The 17,990-nt window shown below is 58.3% G+C and overlaps 1 protein-coding gene across 1 annotated transcript; it reads right to left on the bottom strand.

Moving 5' to 3' along the window:
• Positions 1-1,968: 1,968 nt before the first annotated feature.
• On the bottom strand, positions 1,969-17,744 carry COPE (COPI coat complex subunit epsilon). Its single transcript, XM_058727368.1, has 10 exons — positions 17,571-17,744; positions 12,357-12,419; positions 11,156-11,256; positions 8,705-8,857; positions 7,366-7,419; positions 6,847-6,928; positions 5,796-5,951; positions 3,432-3,500; positions 2,304-2,378; positions 1,969-2,168 (listed from the first exon to the last, which is right to left on the bottom strand). Exons 1-10 carry the CDS (start codon positions 17,694-17,696, stop codon positions 2,121-2,123), a joined length of 927 nt encoding a protein of 308 aa, XP_058583351.1. The 5' UTR covers positions 17,697-17,744; the 3' UTR covers positions 1,969-2,120.
• Between the last annotated feature and the right edge of the window lie 246 nt (positions 17,745-17,990).

Below are 17,990 nucleotides of genomic sequence, written 5' to 3'. Positions count from 1 at the left end.
CTAGTGGCTCCTGCCTGTTATCCTGGCTTCCTGCTTATCCCACACAGATACCAGAAGGAGCCTGCTTGCTGTCCTCCCTCTGCTCACAGCCTTCCATGGCTTCCATCATGCAGAGTAAAAAGCCAGCTTCTCGCTGGGACTCAACCTACCCTCATGCTCTCCTTTCCATCTTGCTCCCATTTGCTACACTGGCCACCTCACTGTGCCTCTAGGAGCCCTCCCCCCACCCTACAGTCCAGCCCGAGGGCCTTTGCAACTGGTTATTCCCGCTGCCTAGAATGTTATTCCCCCAGGCGCTAGCAGGGATCGTAACTTCCTTCAGACTTCACCTACAAATGCCACCTGCTCGGTGCACCCTTGACTTTCCCATCAATCTTTTTGTTAGTCTGCTCACTGTACCTCCTACTCATTATTCCTGACCGTGCACTCTGTGTGGGCAGGGGTCCGTCCCGCCCATCAGACCAGGAAGAGACAGGCCCAGCATGTGGGAGGTATGAGGCCTGCCTGGTCTGGTCAAGTATTAAGGCCCAGCTGGAGGCCAGAGACATGATTAATGCTGCAGCTTGCCCAGCAGGCAGAGGAGGACTCAGGGATGCTCAGAAAACTTATGTGTCCCCAGAGCCCTGTATGGGCCTGTGGTGCAGCCCTGGATGTTCCAAGTCCCCCACCCCCGCCCTCCCACCCAGCACTATCTGGTCACCATGGCAGCCATCAGTAATGGGAGAGGCGCCCCCGCCCACCAGCCCAGTCCCAGATGTGTAGAGTTTCATCTTGGCGGGACCAGCTGGAAGGCCACCAACGGGTGGGGGGCGGGGCAGAAATGAAAGGTGGCTCCTGGTGCTGGCAACTGAGACCTGACAAGGGGCTGCTAAGGGTCCCCTTCCCTGTTCCACCTGACGGCAGGCCTCTTCTCGCCCGAGGAGCCCATCCCCAGGCCATCCCTCCCCACCCCTGACAGATGCCTCTGCCCGGGGATTCTTCTGTCACTTCCCTCCCCTGCTGAGCTCCTCACCAGGCAGGGATGGGACAAGGGTGGGCCCTGCTGCTGGGGATCCGGAGCTCTACGTCCCGTCCTGGCAACCAAGCACCACCTCTGAGGTAGATGAGGCCAGACTCTGGCAACCCAGTATCTTATCTTCTTCCTGGAGAGGCCCAGACACTGACCTAGGGACAAAGAGCACAAAGCCCCGTCCAGCTTGCAGGGCCCAGCGCGGTCTCCGGGGACCCTGCATGGGCTGTTCACGCCTTGAATGAATGCTGGTCCCCCAGGAACCTGGCCTGGCAGCTCCTTCCAGCTGTTTGGGTGGATACAGCTCAATGGTGACCTCATCTAAGAGGCCCAGCCAACACCACTCCCCTGCTTGCCTACCTCCCTCTCTCTAGATAAGAGATTCCAGCTAATTCCCTGGCTTTCTCTTATGGAAGGGTGCTCACCATGGATTTCTCTCTCCAGGTAGAGAGCTCGGTGCCTCAGCCACTGTGCCCTCCCACGCCCACAGCCCCAGCAGCAGCAGGTCTCAGTCCCGGCTGAGGACTCCCCACAGGGCAGTAGATGGTTGGGTGGGGTTGTGGAGGGCGGGGGAGGATTTGCTCCCTGCACATACCCTCCCCATGTGGCTGAACTGAGGCCGGGGCACTTCCTACCTCCCTCACCACCTACAGACGACCCCGGGATACTGGTTTTGAGCCCAGATGCCCCTCGTAATGGCTGTGACCACCCTGTACCTCAGTTTCCCTGGATGCCAAATGAGCTTGGGAGACACGGCTGTGCCACCTGTAGCTCAGCATCATAGGGTGGCTGTTCAAGGGGTGTGCACCTGCTGCTCGCAGACCCTGGTCTCCACGGCTCCCCCCCCCCCCCACCCCAGGAAAAACCCTGGGTGACAGTGCCCAAGACCGTTCCTTTCGAGCCATGGTTCCCACATGTCCCTCCCAAAGTGGCCAGAGCAAACATGGATCGGGGGGGTATACCTGTGGTGGAGACATTTATTGACAAAATGGGGCCAGGCTAAGCTTCTGGCCAGAAAACGTGAGAGAACACGAGGATGGGTGCCCAGCAGGGCGGGTGCAATGCCTGGCCTCGCTGTGCCACGGCCCGGGAACCGCGTCTGGGGCCAGCCTCAGGCGCTGGGAGCGTACTGCAGCACCAGCCGGTCAAAGTCATTCTCCTTCAACGCGGATTGCGAATGATGGGCGCAGAAAGAGAAACAGAGAGAACATGAGTTGGGACCCCAGTCACGGGCCTTCCCTGGCCCAGCCTGAGGGGTCTGGGGATCTGGGACACACCGCCAGCTTGGGCTCACCTTGGCCTGGTACTCCTTGATGAAAGGGTGGGACCTGTGTGCATCCTTCAGCTGGGACAGGTAGCGGTTTGTCACCTGCAGGAGAGGGGAGGCAGGGTTAGATGCTTAGGGGCCCCCCAAGTGGCTCTCACACACAGGGCAAGGGGAGGGACGGGGTGGGGACCTCCCAGCTGACACCAAGCAAGAGCTGTGGTCTCCCATTACCTCTATCAACCCACCCTGAAATCAGGCTGACAGAGGACCATCAGGGGCGGGGTGGGGGCGGGGGGGACCACCTGGAACAGCGCCTGGCACAGAGCCCAGGCTTAGCACACAGCTGGAGGATGTGCCACAGAGTTCAGGGTGAGGAGACTGGAAGGGACCAGGGACCCAGGCCCCAGAAGAGGGCGGAGGGCCAGGAGGAGCACAGGGCAGGTCAGGCGGGACAGGGTTAGGAGGGGAGGTGGGTTTGTTCTGGGCACACCGTACAGAGAAACCCCAGAGATCTTGGTAATGGAACCTGGACCCTAGGCAGACCCCTTGCCCCCAGCCTCACCCCACCTCCCTGGGCCTAGCCCTGACCGCACAGGACGGGGGCATCTGTCTTCCCGAGACCAGGAGTCCATGCTATTTTTGGGGTGAGTGAGAGTCGTCCTGTCTGTGCTGCACTGCCCTAGCTCTGGGGGCCCTTCCACAAGGGATGGGTGACTGACAGGAAACCCTGGGAGGGCCCCTGGCCAACTGGGCCAGTCAGTCCTCCCACCCTCCCTGCCCTCCAACAAGGTGGGCTCACAGGGATTGTTCCCCTGAGCCCCTTTCCTCTGTTCTTTTGCCCACCCCCCCCACCCAGAGGTGGCACAGGTGGGGGTCCCAGCTCGGCTCACCCTCTGAGCCACAGCCCACTAGTTTGTAGGGCCCATGGGAGCAGCGGCCCTATAACCTTGGCCAAGGTACGACCCTAGGGGTGCACCACCAACACCAACTTCCCAGGGCCCCTCAGGCTGATGGCAAGTGACCCCCTCCAAAGGAATGGGTTTCTGCCCGAGATCCCGAGCTTCATCTGGAGCGGGGGCCACATCACAGAGCCCCGCTCACTTCAGGATGTCACCGCGGGGGCCAGAAAACATCCCCTGCCCCGGAAGGTCCTACCTCAGGGGGCTTGCCCAGGTGCTGTGACAGGACGATGAGGTTGATCAGTGTCTCTGGGTGGCCACTGTCCTGCAAACATGGGGGACACCAGGCGAGCAGGGTCAGCTCCCCCAGGCCTCCAACTCAGCCGGCCCGGCCCCATATGAGGCAGAAGGATGCCTTCCACTGTCCCAGGGTGAAGACGCGACCCACACAAGGTCACACCCTCAGAGGCGGGGCAGGGGGTGGTGCAAGACCCAAAGTGCGCCCACTGGCCACCCTGCAAGGCAGTGACCTCGAGGCCCTCCTTTCTGCCTAGGAGGCAGCGCGGTTGTGAGGGAGCCCCAGCCCCTCCCCACCTCCCTGAAACAGCGGCTTCCCCTCTGCGCCTGCTGTCTCATCTTGCAGACTAGGATGGGACAGAGCCCCGCGGCTTATTGCTTGTGGAACGAGTGTGTTTACCATACCAATCTCAAAGTGACAGAGCCCAGGCCAAGACAGTGTCCACACCCTCAGAGCCAAGCTGTCCCTCTTGCTGTAAAAATGAGGTCTAAGACCCGGGGCAGACCCCACCCGTGCCTCCTGCTCTCCGGGGGCCTCGGCAAGAAGCTGCCAGGAAAATTACCAGAACATCCAAGCGGCTGACCTCACCCCACCCGCCCACGCCGGGCTCCAAGGCAGAGGGAACCCTGGGAACTGGCCCAGGACCCCCTTGGCCAGGAACCCCAGACGGAGCCCCTGGTGGCTCTGAGGCAGGGACACTGCAGGGAGCCCTGAGGGGCACATGGAGCAGAGACACGGCAACTCGGACACACAGTGCTGTGGGCTCGAGGACCCCAGCCTCCCGCACAGACCGGGCTCCACTCCGTGGCTGCCCTTCTTTGGGGAAACTCCCCTTCTCCCGGCTTTAGGCGCCTCGCGGCTCTAATGGGGGACGACAACACGAGCTCACAGGAGCAACATTCCAAAAGGAATGGGGAAAACGGTCAGAAGCATGGGGTGGCCCACAGGCACAGGGATGAGCGATGCCATGGAAGACCTATGGCCATCAGAGGGTCAGGGCCATGGGGCAGCAAGCCAGCCCAGCTGGTGTCTCAGAGAACGAGGACAGATGGGTGCCATTTGACTGGGGACCCTACTGCCCTCTCCTTTGGGGCAGAGACGCCCCACCAGGCCAGGCCATCCTGACTAGCCCTAACTGCATACAGAAGTCCAGCTATAGTCAGACCCTGTCAAGGAGGTGTGGGGACCCGCGCAGGCATAGGGCAGGGGGCGGGGCCGGGAGCTCCGCGTGTGCGGCCGAGGAGCACCTGACGCCCATCCCTGATCTGCACACAGCCTTCTTTTTTTTTTTTTTTTTTTAATTTTTTTTTTTCAACGCTTTTTATTTATTTTGGGGACAGAGAGAGACAGAGCATGAACGGGGGAGGGGCAGAGAGAGAGAGGGAGACACAGAATCGGAAACAGGCTCCAGGCTCCGAGCCATCAGCCCAGAGCCTGACGCGGGGCTCGAACTCACGGACCGCGAGATCGTGACCTGGCTGAAGTCGGCCGCTTAACCGACTGCGCCACCCAGGCGCCCCTCTGCACACAGCCTTCTGATGGCAACTCAGCTCCTCCCAGAGATAAAGGAGAGAAGGCCTCCTACTGGTGTCCATTTCTCGTTATATCAAGAAACGTTTTCCAGGGGCGCCTGGGTGGCTCAGTCGGTTGAGCGGCCGACTTCAGCTCAGGTCATGATCTCACGGTTTGTGAGTTCGAGCCCCGCCTCGGGCTCTGTGCTGACAGCTCCTGTGTCTCCCTCTCTCTACTCACACTCTGTCTCCCTCTCAAAAATAAACATGAACAAATTTTTTAATTAAAAAAAAAATGTTTTCCAAAAATGGAAAAAAAAATTGATGTTTCTACTGATCATAAAAATAACACACGACCTCCGATACTGGTTGGGAGAAGACAGCTGGGGCTACCCTGAGAGGACAGTGCCCTTGGTCCCTCTTCTAGACAAGGACAGGCCAGGCAACGTCTCCCAGTCTGCGGCCTGCTCTCCCCTTGGTGATAAACGGCAGGTGTCTCTTTCAAGTACAGGCTCAGGTGACAATCACGTCGAGGCCCCCAGACCAGGTAGTCAAGGTGACAGACACAGAACGTTTGCTCCGCTCAAGCCAGCGGAAGCCCAAGCTGATGGGATCCCTCGCGTTTCCGAGAGAAAAGAGAATCAACGTTTTCAGTTGCGATCCCAATTTTTAGCTGACCTGGCATTCAAATACAATCCAACGTGAACACAGCACAGGCCCCCGGGGTCTCCCTCTGCCCAGTGTGCCTCCGAAAGCCCGAGCCCCGCGCCGCCCGCGCCAGGAGCCGGGGTGTGGGCTGGGCCCGATGTACCTTGTCCAGTGCCTCCTGCAGCACGCCTTCGGCGGCCTCCCAGCGGCCCTGGGCCATGTGGCAGGCCGCCTGCCCGTTGAGCAGCAGCAGGGTGGATGAGCACTTGTCAGCCATCTCCTGGAAGATGTAGTAGGCATCCTGCAGCTTGTCACCACCCTGCAGGGACAGTTCCAACACCACTGACGCGTCACCCTGCCTCCCGGCCCTACCGCTGCCCGCTCCCTCCTGGAGCAGGATGCCAGCACTTCGCCGAGGTGATCCCGGTAGGGGCGGCCCCTCTCTGTCGCCGGCAGTCCTGACCCCAACCACTCAGGTTCTGTCTGCCTGTGAAAGACGCAGCAGCACTTTCGTGGGGGAGCCCGAGACCAAGATGTGCTTGTGGAAACACCACCAAGCTGGCACAAAGAGTGGGCAGGGTTCACCCTACTGAACTGGACAGATGTTGGAAAGCGGCCTGGGTGAGGCCTCAGGCCCCCAAGGGCAGTGCAGGCGCACAAGGATGGGGAACACGTTTTAAGAAACCCATAAAAAAATGGCTCAGAGAAAGGAAGCCCAGCGCCAAAAGCCCGAAAAGAGGCCATTGCCAAGAGATGGGGGCAGACATGCGGGAGGGAGGGAGGGGCCGGGTGGAGGGGAAGGTAGGAGGGGGACACTGGCAACTGCCCAATGCCAAAAGCCCGGAGAGCCAGCTGAGCAGGAGCCAAGCCCCGGGTCGGCCCCATGAGGAGGCCACGCTGCCAGGGTGGCCCAGTCAGTACACCAGGTCTGGTTCCAGAGCCTCCCAGCTCATCCGCTCTGGCTCTGGCTAAGCCACTCAGCTAGGAGGAGCCGGGAATGGGGTTGGGATGAACAAAGTGGGAAATGAAATGTGCAAGGGGTGGGGGGCTCTCCTGGGAGATGGGCCCTGGCTCCAAAGGAAGCAGAGATCCGATGCGTGCGCAGAACCCCACACCGGCATTCTCCCCACGGGAGCGGCCAGCACTGCAGGCAGGGGATACCTCCCAGCTCTCTGATGCTCCCCCCAGCCCTCCAGCACGGCCCAGGGGCTCACCACAGCCAGATTGACCCATGCCGTAGCCAGCTGGGTGAGGGTAGCATCCTCGTCCCGGTCCTGCATTTTCTTCAGCTCCTTCCTGGGGACACAGGAAGGGTGGGAGGGAGCCCCCCGCACCGCTTGCTCGTGAGGCACACACTGGTGCTGGCTCCCGGCTCTGGCCCGACAGCCCCCACCGCATACTTGTGAAGCCCACCCCAACTCTGCAGATCCCACTTCCCACGTCACATAAGGAAACTGAGGCACGGACGGCACCACCCCTCGTCCCAGGCAACATCCTGCAGGGGTGGGCAAGTAGATGCCAGTGCATCACCACAATGGACTAGAATTAAGTACTAGGAGAAGTGATCACAGCACTAATACTCTGGGCCTCGGGAAGGGTGCAGGGAGGGTCCCCATGCTAAGCTTCCCCAGCAGGCGGAGGTCTGGCTTCTCGAGAGCACGGGGTCCCGATGTGGCCTGGCCCGCTGCTCAGACAGCCCTAAGAGCCCCAGGTGGGGCCAAACAGAGGCTTACCGGGCGAGGTCCAGGCGGTCCAGCTTCAGCAGGATCTGCACGGTCATGGCCATGCTGCGGGACACAGCGGGCAGTCAGGGGGCACCCTTGCCACGCTACTGCGGGGCTCACTCCGTGGGAGCGGCACCTCCAGGAACATTCCTAGGAGAGCTCAGGCCACCGGCCCTGCCTCGCAGAGGGCGACGCTGGGCAGAACCGGACTCAGACCTAGACACTGCACGCTGGGCCAAGCCTCTCACCGCTTCCTGGGGCCCTGGCTCCCACATTTCACCACTGAGTCCGCTCAGGGCGGGAGCTCTCGCCGGGTCCCAAGGTGTCCGGCTCTGACTATCCTGAGGCTAGACGCCATGTCCGCACCCCACTCCTGGTGTAAAGGCGACACTGACAACTGCCAGATGCCAGGAGCCCAGAGAGCAAGCTGAGCAGCCAAGTGCAGGGTTGGCCCCCAGAGCAGGGCGTGACTTCGGTCACAAAGGTGCTGCAGGGGGGGCGGCTCTTACCCCCTCCGTTCCCGCACCCGCGGCTTCCCTCTGCCTGACAGCTGTGCCCACTGATGACCTACGTAGACACTTGTTCCCATCTTTTCCCACCAGCTCGTGACCCAACACCCAGCGCTCAGCCTCTGCAGGAGTCTGAGGAACTCTGCAGAGTCCGCTGCCTTGTAGGCCGTGCGCCAGACCTACTTCTAAGCCGCCGTGAATCCCTTTCTGGACTGACGGGGGATGTAAACAGATACAAAATGAATGTGTGGGGACCAACCAACAGAGGGACAGCAGGCAGCAGAGTTTACAGAGGACGGTTGTTGCTCCCTCTGGGCCAGAGCCCTGGACACAGCAGCCTGGACGCGATGCTGGCCCAGAGTCACCCCCGGGGCGGGGGGGGTCGGGGGGAGCGGCTGCGTGCTGCAAGGGGCTTCAGCACCCCAGCCCTGGAGTGCCCCGAACGGTGGGCCAGCCTCAGGGGAGGGCCTGGGGGAACCTGGGGAGGGCAAGGAAAGGCCAGGGCCCAGGGCCCAAGAACACAAAGGCTTCATGTGGGGGTGGGGGTATAGAAACCACAGGCAGAAACAAAGGTGCTTTCTACTCTGCCATCGGGGACAGAGGGCTTCCAGTCCCAGGAGCCGTGTCCTTGGGAACAGCAGTCCAGTCGTGCAGAAAGGAGTGTCTCCTGGACCGAGAACAGGAGCTGCTGCCTGAATGGGAAGCCTGGGCCCCACCAGTCTCTCAGAGCAGCCCCCCACCGTTCCCATGACAACGCCAACAAGGCCTCGAGTCGCCTGGAGCCCGGAGGGGCCGCTCAGGCCTCCAGGCCTTCCCCCGGGGACAGGGTGGACACTCACCACTCCAGGCTGTCCCCCTGGTGCAGGGCACGCAGGGCTGCATCCGGGTTCTGGTCATGGAAGTAGATGGAGGCGGCCATCAGCAAGAAGGTGGTGTTGGTCACATCCACGCTCCTGCTCATCTCCCGGTCCAGCTCGGCAACAATCGAGTCCCTACAACACAAGGCTGTTCAGGGCCTGCAGGCAGGGGTGGGCAGCAGCCTCAGCCCCCGCAGGAGCAGACAGGTCCAGAGAGGCGGAGTCAGGCCCCCAGGGGAACACAAGAGCTGCAAATGTCTCTGGCGAGCCCCACCGGGTGCCAGCTTCACCGCCTTCCCACAAGGCACTTCTCACCCTCACACAGAAACCGAGGCTGGGTGGTTTCAGGCCTGGTGAGGGGACGTGCTGCAGGACGGGCCATGTCCACAAGGCAGCACAAACGACCGCCAAAGCCTACGGCTCTCCTGGCCCTCAGAGTTGGGGGGCTGTAGTGTCCACACCACCCCTGGACGTGGAGGGGCAGGCTGACTCGCCAGAGGTGGCTTCATGGAGACTGGAAGCGACACAGACGAATCTCACACCAGTGACGTCGCTGCCTCCTCGGTGAGGCCGGCTGCACTTGGCAGGTGGGCAACATGCTGGACTGGGGGCCGGGCTGGGGTCAAGGCTTAGCCGAGGATCAGCCAGTTCCCCCACAGGCCACAGGACACCCGAGCCATGATCTGCCTACAGAAAACAGTCAAGACCCCTCGTTTCAAAAGGACGCTGACCAGTGGACAAGAGAAGGGAAGCAAGGGCCAGGCCCCGAGTCGCTGTCGGACAAAGGCTGCCGTCCAGGGTCCACGGGATCTCCGCAAATGTGTGCGTGTCACGCGGGCCGCGGGGGGGGGCTACTGGTCAAGGATCTGTGTCTGAGGGCCCCTGGAGATGGTGACATGCCAGGTGCCCGACAGACAAATGACTTCAAATCAGAGACTATGTCCCGCTCTGCACACCTGAACCGCATACAGGGTGCGACACAGAGTTGGTGTGGAGCCCTCGAGGCCACCGCGTGAAGTTTCCTGCCTGGTTTGTGGCACCGAGAGGAGACATGCTGCGTGCTGTTACTGCGACGTCAGTGTCCCGACGCTGTTACCCTGACAAACCATCGTTAACCTACAGGTTCTGGTGCTTTCTCCACAGCCTGCTTGCTGGGCTAAGGCGCAGCAGTTTGGACGCAGCCTGAACCACTCTGTCTTCCTGAGGCCCTGCTCCGACAGGGTCCCAGAGTCCCCTCCTCTTCTGAAAGGAGAATGGCGCCTGTCATCCCGGCTCATGAGGCGCGGAGGGAGACATGACAGCCTCAGGGAGCCGCCTGTCTTGCTGTCCCGGGGCTGCCGTCACGAGGCACCACAAGCCGGGGGGATGAAGACAACAGAGACGGACTCTCACAGTTCCGGAAGGAAGAAGTCCGACAGCCAAAGCGTGGGCAGGGACGGTTCCCTCTGAGGCCTCTGAGGGCAAATCCACCCCGGGCCTCTCTCCTGGCTGCAGCTGGCTGCCCACCGCCCTTGGCTCCTGTGTCGCCCCGATTCTACCTCCATCTTCTCCTCTGTATCTTCTCCGTCTTGTCCCCAGTCTCTTACGAGGACACCAGTCCCTGGATTCAGGGTCCACCCCGCACCCAGGATGTTCTCAAGATCCTTGACTAGTTCTATTTGCAAAGAACTCCTTTCCCATGATGCTCCATTCACAGGTTCTGGGGGGTCAGAACCTGGGGGCCCCCATTCAGCGGTCACTGCCGACAAGTAAGTCCCCCTGAGCCTCACGCTTCAAGGGCGAAGGAGCCCAATCAGAACACGGGACACAGAACGCTGTCTTCTGTAAGAGCAGTGGTGGGGGTCACAGCAGGTGGTCTCACCCATGCCGGGGACCCAAAGACTCGGGCCTATGAGAGTAGCATGGTCATCAACAAGGTCATAGTCAGGTCCTGGCTAAGAAGTTCCCTCGGGCAGAGGTTGGGAAAGGCCCTCCTCTGAAGCTCCCTGCCGCTATGCGGGATGCTCCAGGGTGGTGGTGGTCTCGGGGCCGGGCAATGGGGCAGGGGAAGACCCACAGAGCAGAGCGTCTCCATGTCATGGGCTAGGCTGCTGCCCTATCTCAGGCACCCCCTGGGGAGCACTTTACCTTCCTGATCCGAGGGGGCCTCAAAACCAACCATTCCTGGGGGGGCGGGGAACGGAAGTGCAGAGGAGCCACGGAGCCTGCCGGGTCATGCTGGTGCTCCACGCAAGGGAGAGGCGGGGCCACATGGCTCCCCCCTGCAGAGCCGAGGCAGGGGCAGACCCAAGCACCTGGGCAAGCATCCTGCCAGCAGCGGACGGAATGGCTCAGGCAAATGCCCAAGCGGGGTAGGAATGTGCTTTCACTGAGGTTCAGGGAGGTGAGCAGGTGGGGAGAGACACCCCCCCCAGCCCCCCACCCCGTCCTCACCTCTGGCTGTCGTTGGCCAGGTACTCAGCGAACATGCGCACGGCCTGGAGCTCGGGGGCTGAGGAGGGCTTGATCTCGTCTAGGACCACACCGTACTTCCTCTGCAGTGAAGACAAGCACACCATCAGCTTGGCCCGCTCTCCCTGCGGGGTCTACACCTCAGTCCCCAGGAACACATGAGAGCTTTTCAGGGCTCTAGCATCGCCCTGGCAGAGCCCCAACGCCTGGAACCAGCACCCACCACCCCCAGGGACCCCTTAGCCTACCAGGTGCTGGCCCTGCTACAGCACCTGCTTGGAGCCAATACAGTATCACTTGTCACCTGTCAGGCCACAATGCCCACCACGCTAGCCGAAGACCCCGGCTGCTCACTGTCCAGCCCCCGGTGCTGAGGTGACAAGGTGAGGGCTCTGCCAGCTCTGGGCGGAGGGCGGGAAACGCGTCGCCCAGGGGCAGGGGGTCTGGGCATGCAATTCTGTAAACTGGGACATAAACCTCTCCCTGCTGACACTCAGAACTGGTGGTGGTGGTCACTGCTGGGAGGGGAACTGGAGTCAGGGGTCCATTTTTCACCACACTCCTTTCCAGGTAGTTTTAATGTTTTTGTGTCCACGTAGAGATATTCTTTTTTTTTTTTTTTTAATGCAGGTATACATCCCAGGGAGATTCCAAGGTACACCGGGGCAGCCCCTCTGCTGGGGGCCACACACACTGTTCACCCTCAAGGTCAGGGGGTGGGGGGGGGTCTTGCCCAACAGGAGGGCAGAGGTCCCATCAGGCTCCAGAACACTCCACAGAGGGAAAGATATGAACAGAACCAGGAAACCACTGAAGGCCTGATGTGAGGTAGAGGCAGCTGTGAAGCCATGTGCCACAATCCAAGGCGGGGGGCGGGGGGGGGGGGGCAAGGGACAAGGGAAGCTGGCTGCCTGTGGGCCTTGGGGTGAGGGCGGGCATGTGGGATTCTCTTTACTATCTACTTGATTATTCTGCAAACCCGAAGCTGTACCGAACAAATGAAATCTGATTATGAAACAGAAAAAAAAAAAAAAAAGAAAAGGGAGACATCACTACACTGGCCCCCCGGCCTGGTGAGCCTATAACCTTGGGAAATGGCTTTGTCTGCCACACCCCCCCCCTCCCCCCAGGACTCTGTTCCTCTCCTGTCCCAGGGACACCGGAGGTCACGGCCTGCGCTCACCTGTGCAAGGTATGCTCTGTACAAAAAGACATCCCTTTCCACGTCTCTCCCTGGGCTTGATGGCTGAGGAAACAGAGGCAGGTCAGGACACTTGGGAGTTGGGTGCCAGACAGGTCTTCAGTAGAGGCCAGGGGCAGGCAGCGTCTCCAGTGGATTCCAGGCCTGAGTCCCAGCCCTGATCTTGTCCCACACCACCACCACCCCAGGAAGGGGCTCAATCCTCACCCCTGTTCGTCCAGGTGAGGGAAAGTGGAGCACCCGCTCCCGCTGCACAGCAAGGGGCCAGGGTGGAGCCCACACCTTTAACCGCGGGACACACGGCCACTCATACCGACAGGGGCCCCCAGGGTGCAGCAGATGGAGACAGAAGTTGCTCGATGGTACACGTGGTCCAAGATGTTGGGGGGAAAGGCCCTAGTGCCTGGGTTTGTAAAAGTAGAGAAAACAGGCCCACGAGGGTTCCCATCCAGAGGTGGATGGGTGATTCTGCAGAACTGACAAGACCCAGGAGATGAGCAAAGGGGACTTTATTTTTTTGTAGCAAATAGTTCTATGGGGCATGTTCCTGTCTTGTTTTTGTCCCCAAACCCTCTTTAAACATGCAAAAGAGAAGAAACAAGGGTTTGCTTCACTCAGAGGGCCTCTCTAGGAGAGCTCAGCTGGGCTGTCCTGGTGCGGTGACATCTGTGTCCAGCCTGGGCCATGCCCCTCAGCCCCACTACCGCAGAGCTGGGGAGGTGACATCACACAGTGGTCACTCTGGGACTGTGTCCCCAGCCAGGCGACGAAGTTATAGGGAGGCTGACCAGAGCCAGGAAAAGAAGAAGGCTCAAAGGACTTGGGCAGAAGCCGTGTGCTGAGGGCTGGGCAGACCTCCAGGTCTAAAGAAACAAAAATGGCATCTTTCTGAACAAATGCTTCTCAGCCGTTTCCTGCTTGGGGATAGCTTGTCAGAATGACCTGAGAACAAAGCCAGGAGGCCCATACCCACCAGTGATGGCCAGCTCGAGTGGCCGCTCACCACTCCCAGATGGCTCAGAGGTGTAGCCAGGCCTGAGGATGAGTGCCATCGGGGGGCCAGTGATGGGGTGGGGGCTACTGTCAGTATGGTCACACTGGACCTTTAGCTTCTTGAGGCTGTCTTCACTGCTCTGTCCCCAACACCTGGGCAGTACCTATTATCTTGCAGGCACTTAAGAAATGTCTGACAGAGGAGCACCTGGGTGGCTCAGCTGGTTAAGCATCAGACCTCGGTTCAGGTCATGATCTCACGGGTTCGTGGGTTTGAGCCCCGCGTCGGGCTCTGTGCTGACGGCTCAGAGCCCGGAGCCTGCTTCAGATTCTGTGTCTCCCTCTCTCTCTGCCCCTCCCCCACTCATGCTCTGTCTCTGTCTCTCAAAAATAAACATTAACAAAAATAAAAAATTAAAAAAAAAATGTCTGACGGGGCACCTGGGTGGCTCAGCCGGTTAAGTGTCCAACTCTAAATTTCAGCTCAGGTCACGATCTCACAGTTCGTGGGTCCGAGCCCTGCGTTAGGCTCTGCGGTAATGGCACACAGCCTGCGTGGGATCTTTCTCTCCCCCTCTCTCTGTTCCTCCCCTGCTCTCTCTCTCTCTCAAACACAAATAAGCTTTATTAAAACAAACGAACGAACAAACAAACAAAAGGAATGTCTGACAGATAAGGGAAAGTCTTAATGGTGACACAGCACTACATCTAATCACTACATCTATAAGGGCAGTGACCACCACGTGTTCTGCCTGGGGCCACCTCAGAGCTGGCAGAGCTTGGGGTCACTGTAATGAGCTGCCATAAACTGGGTGGTCTGAAATAACACAATTATTCTCTCAAGGTCCCGGAGGCTAGAAGTTCAAAGTCAAGGTGTCAGCAGGAGCATGCTCCCATCAAAGGCTTATCCTAAATCCCAGATGATCTCATCTAGAGATCCTTCATGGAATTATATCTGCAATGATCTTTTTCCCAAATGAGTCACATTCGCAGGTTCTGGGTGAACATATCTTTTGGGGGATACCGTTCAACTCAGCATAGGCTGCCCAAGAGGGTTTAGGTGGCCCATGGACCACATCAAATGGCCCAGTGGGGACAGTATTCCCATTCTGGATGCATCAGGGAGAATGTCATAGTTTCAGGCCAGTGCGCGTTTCCCACATCCCCCAAAAGGAAGCGGCTCCCTGGCTCAGAGGCTGGGCTGCGGCCTGCCTCCACCCGCAGTGACCGTCACCTCTTGTTTTCAGTCATTCCCTTAGTACAGTAGGTCACACTGGTCCTCCCTTTCAGCAGCGACGGAAAGTTTGCACGTCATGACAGGAGAAGACTCAAAAGAACGTATTGCTGTGACGTAAGCAGAACAGACGCACGAGAGGAGCCAGACAGCAGAGCATGAGCGTGACACTGAATTTCACAGTGACCCTAGTGAGGCAGGTGTCATCGTTCCCATTGGACAGACAGGGAAACAGGCGCAGAGAGGTACAGCGACTCAGCCCTGGCTGCAGAGAGTCGTAACAGGGCCAGAGGCTGAGCACGGGTCTGTCTCAGTCTTCTTACCGTCTATACTACCCAGCAAGGAGGCGGGCACACAACTGTGGTGGTGAGTCGAATAAGGGACACCCCCACCCCCCGGCCCCAGCCCAGCGAAGTCCATACCAGGCCCTGGAATCTGTGAACAGCTTACATGTCACAAATGGGACCTCCCAAAGGTTATGGACCCTAAAATGGGAAGAGTATGCCGGGTTACGGGGGAGGGCCCAGCCTAATCACAGAATCTTAATGGCAAGAACTTTAAGAGCAGAGAATAGACAGAAATAATGCAGCAGCAGGAGAAATCCAAGCGAGCCCAAGTGTGAGAAGGATTCTGTGGCTGGTTCTGACGTGGAGAGACCACATGCAAGGTTGAGGACTGGAGAGGAGCCTCTGTGAACTAAGGCTGACCCCGGGGCTCAGAGCTAGCAACCTGAATGAGTCTGAAAGCATATGCTCCCCTAGGACCTCCAGAAAAGACAGAGCCTGGCCAACACCTTGATTTTAGCCTGGTGCAAGCCATGGAGAACTTCCCACCTGCAGAAACCAACCGAGAGATAATGCATTTGTTTTGTCGCCAGCCTTTGTGGCCATTCATCATGGCAACATCAAAAAATGGATATAATCAAACAAGTGTTATTTCACATGTAACAGCTTCCTGAAGCCCATTTCAGGCGTTATCCCTGTTATACAGATGAATGTCAAGGAAACCAAGGTATACCGTCAGAGGTCAACGGTCGGAAGCAGGAGAAAGGAAGCCTTCCCTCCTTCAAAGTCCAAATTCCTCCCAAGCCTCTGGAGGCCTCAGCGAAGAGCTCTGTTTGCTTGGTGCGCCAAAGGCCTCCCACACCTTCAGAATAAAATCCAAACCCCCACTGTGGCTCCCAAGGCCCTTCCTGTCCCCCTGCCCACTTCATTCTCCATCCTCCCCCTCGCTCACCCCACTTCTGCTACACCGGCCTTTTATGCTTTGGCTACACGGCACTCACCTCTGCCTCAGCACCTTTGCCGCAATTGAGGGGGTTAGATGCTTCTCAAGGTCAAGTCTCAGGTTCAAATGACAGGCAGTGAGGCGGACAGGCCACCAGGGGCTTACCGGACCACTCCCACCTGGAGCAGCCTCCTCCCCACCATTTTCCAACTCAGCACTGTTTTTGTTTTTTTTTTTTAAGAGAGGTGTATGTAGGGTTTTTTTTAAGTTTATATATATATATTTGTAAATCATCTCTACACCCAACGTGGGGCTTGAACTCAGAACCCTGAGATCAAGAGTTGCATGTTCTTCTGACTGAGTCAGCCAGGCGCCCTTCGCTCAGCACTCTCTACCTCACCTTGCCCCCTTAAGCGCTCAAGCTGTTATTACATATTCACTCACTTCTTTACTTGTTTAATCTCTTTGGAACACTAGGCCATGTACAAGTTAAAAAAAAAAAAAAAAAAAAGACTCTGTTGAAAATAGAACCACGAGGCCAGAAGGGGGCGCTCTCAAGCCCTGACATTCCAAGTCAAAAGCAGACCCCAGCAAAAGAGAGGTACCATGATTCCCCCCAAGAAGACTACACTTTAGTACCCCCACAGGAGAACAAAAGATCTCCTTCCGGGGTAACTGCCTAGCCAAGAAGAGACTGTCACAACTCAGGCAATGAAAAGCCACTACACTTCAAGCTCCCAGTTTACCCCAAAGGATTTTCTGTTTACAACAGCCCCTCTCAACTCCTCCCTTTCCTCTGTGAAAAAGCAATCCTCTCCTTTGATCTCTGGACATGCCTACGGTTTTGCCATAGGTTACATGTCCCAAATTGCAATTCTCCCTTAATCCCCAATAAACTCATTTTGCTGGTAAGATAGATGAGTTTTCTTTTTAAGGTTAACAACCATGAGGGCAGGCATGACCCTGTCAAGTTCACTGCTCTTAAAGATTCGCCAACGGTTCACTCTCAAAGTGTCTGTAACGTCCGTGTCCCTCCCTAAAAGTTCCTGCTAAAGGACCTGTCAGGCTGGGCCCTGCCTGACAAGGCTATTTTCTAGCTCTCAAAAGGCCAACCTCATTCCCATCACTATCCATCACACCACCCCCTGACTTCTTGTTTATTTGCTCAGTCACTGTCCCCCTTGGGAGCCTGAGCTTTCCAAGAGACCTCGGAGTTTTGTCACTGCTTTGAGCCCAGGACGAATACACCGCCTTGACCCATTGGGAAGCTCAATGAGGAATGAAAGAATGAATGGGCAAGTACGGGCAGATATAACCAGGCTGGTGGGGCAGGCAAAGTCGGGGCAAACATTTCTCTCTCGAGCGGCGGTGCTAGCCTTCCAGAATGACAACAAACAACAGTCCCTGCTTCACGAGTAACGAGGGTATGGTGGCACACGTGGGCCCTCCCCAAATGAAAATTACTACTACTATTATTGTTATTACAGTAGTACAAACGCCTCCCTTACTCAAATGCCTTCCATGGCGCAGAGCAAGCTCTCGGAGTGAGAAGTATCACAAACTGTCACGGCTTTGAGTTCTGTCATAAGAAAAGAGTAATTCCTCACAGCGCTCTGAAGAGATACGTGGCGGGGGGGGGGGGGATGCCGCGAGAAGGAAGATTTTTAAAATCAGGGCGCGACCAGTGGCCACCAGGAAGCGGCTTTCGCCGCCACCTTCCCCTCGCCTCCAAGCGGCCGCACCTTCACCCGCTGAGCCTCGTTAATGCACTGCTGGTAGCTGCCAATGTAGAAGGCATTCTTCACGTCGAACAGCTCGTCCACTTCCCCGGAGCCGCCAGAGGCCGAGACCGGAGCCGGAGGCGCCATATCGCTGTGGTCCCAGCCGTTCCCCTTCCGGAGGGACACGTCGGACGGAAGCAGGGATTCGCTGCAAAGCGCTCTGGGAAATGGAGTTTACTCGTTCCGGCCTGGAAATGAGCCAATGGGAGACTTAAACGGGGGTTAAAGGACGGGAGTCGCACCTGCGATCCGCAGGGCATCTCGGGAATTGTAGTTTGACTTGATCGCACGAGCCAATGGGAATCGGGGAAACATAGTAAGCATGTGGTCGAGGTTGGGAATGGCAGAGTGAGCTAGAGGGGGTGGGACCACGCGGCAGAC

This window comes from Neofelis nebulosa, chromosome 4 (genome assembly GCF_028018385.1).
Source record: "Neofelis nebulosa isolate mNeoNeb1 chromosome 4, mNeoNeb1.pri, whole genome shotgun sequence".
Lineage (NCBI taxonomy): Eukaryota > Metazoa > Chordata > Mammalia > Carnivora > Felidae > Neofelis > Neofelis nebulosa.
This window is presented reverse-complemented; position numbering and strand designations above follow the sequence as displayed.

Bases quoted from the DNA above. Each gene is read 5' to 3' on its own strand.
- COPE (XM_058727368.1), bottom strand. From the start codon at position 17,696: ATGGCGCCTCCGGCTCCGGTCTCGGCCTCTGGCGGCTCCGGGGAAGTG. The intron at 12,420-17,570 runs GTGCGGCCGCTT...CTGTTTCCTCAG, and splicing joins ACGAGGCTCAGCGGGTGAAG to CCATCAAGCCCAGGGAGAGA. The intron at 2,379-3,431 runs GTAGGACCTTCC...CCTCTCCTGCAG, and splicing joins ACCTGGGCAAGCCCCCTGAG to GTGACAAACCGCTACCTGTC.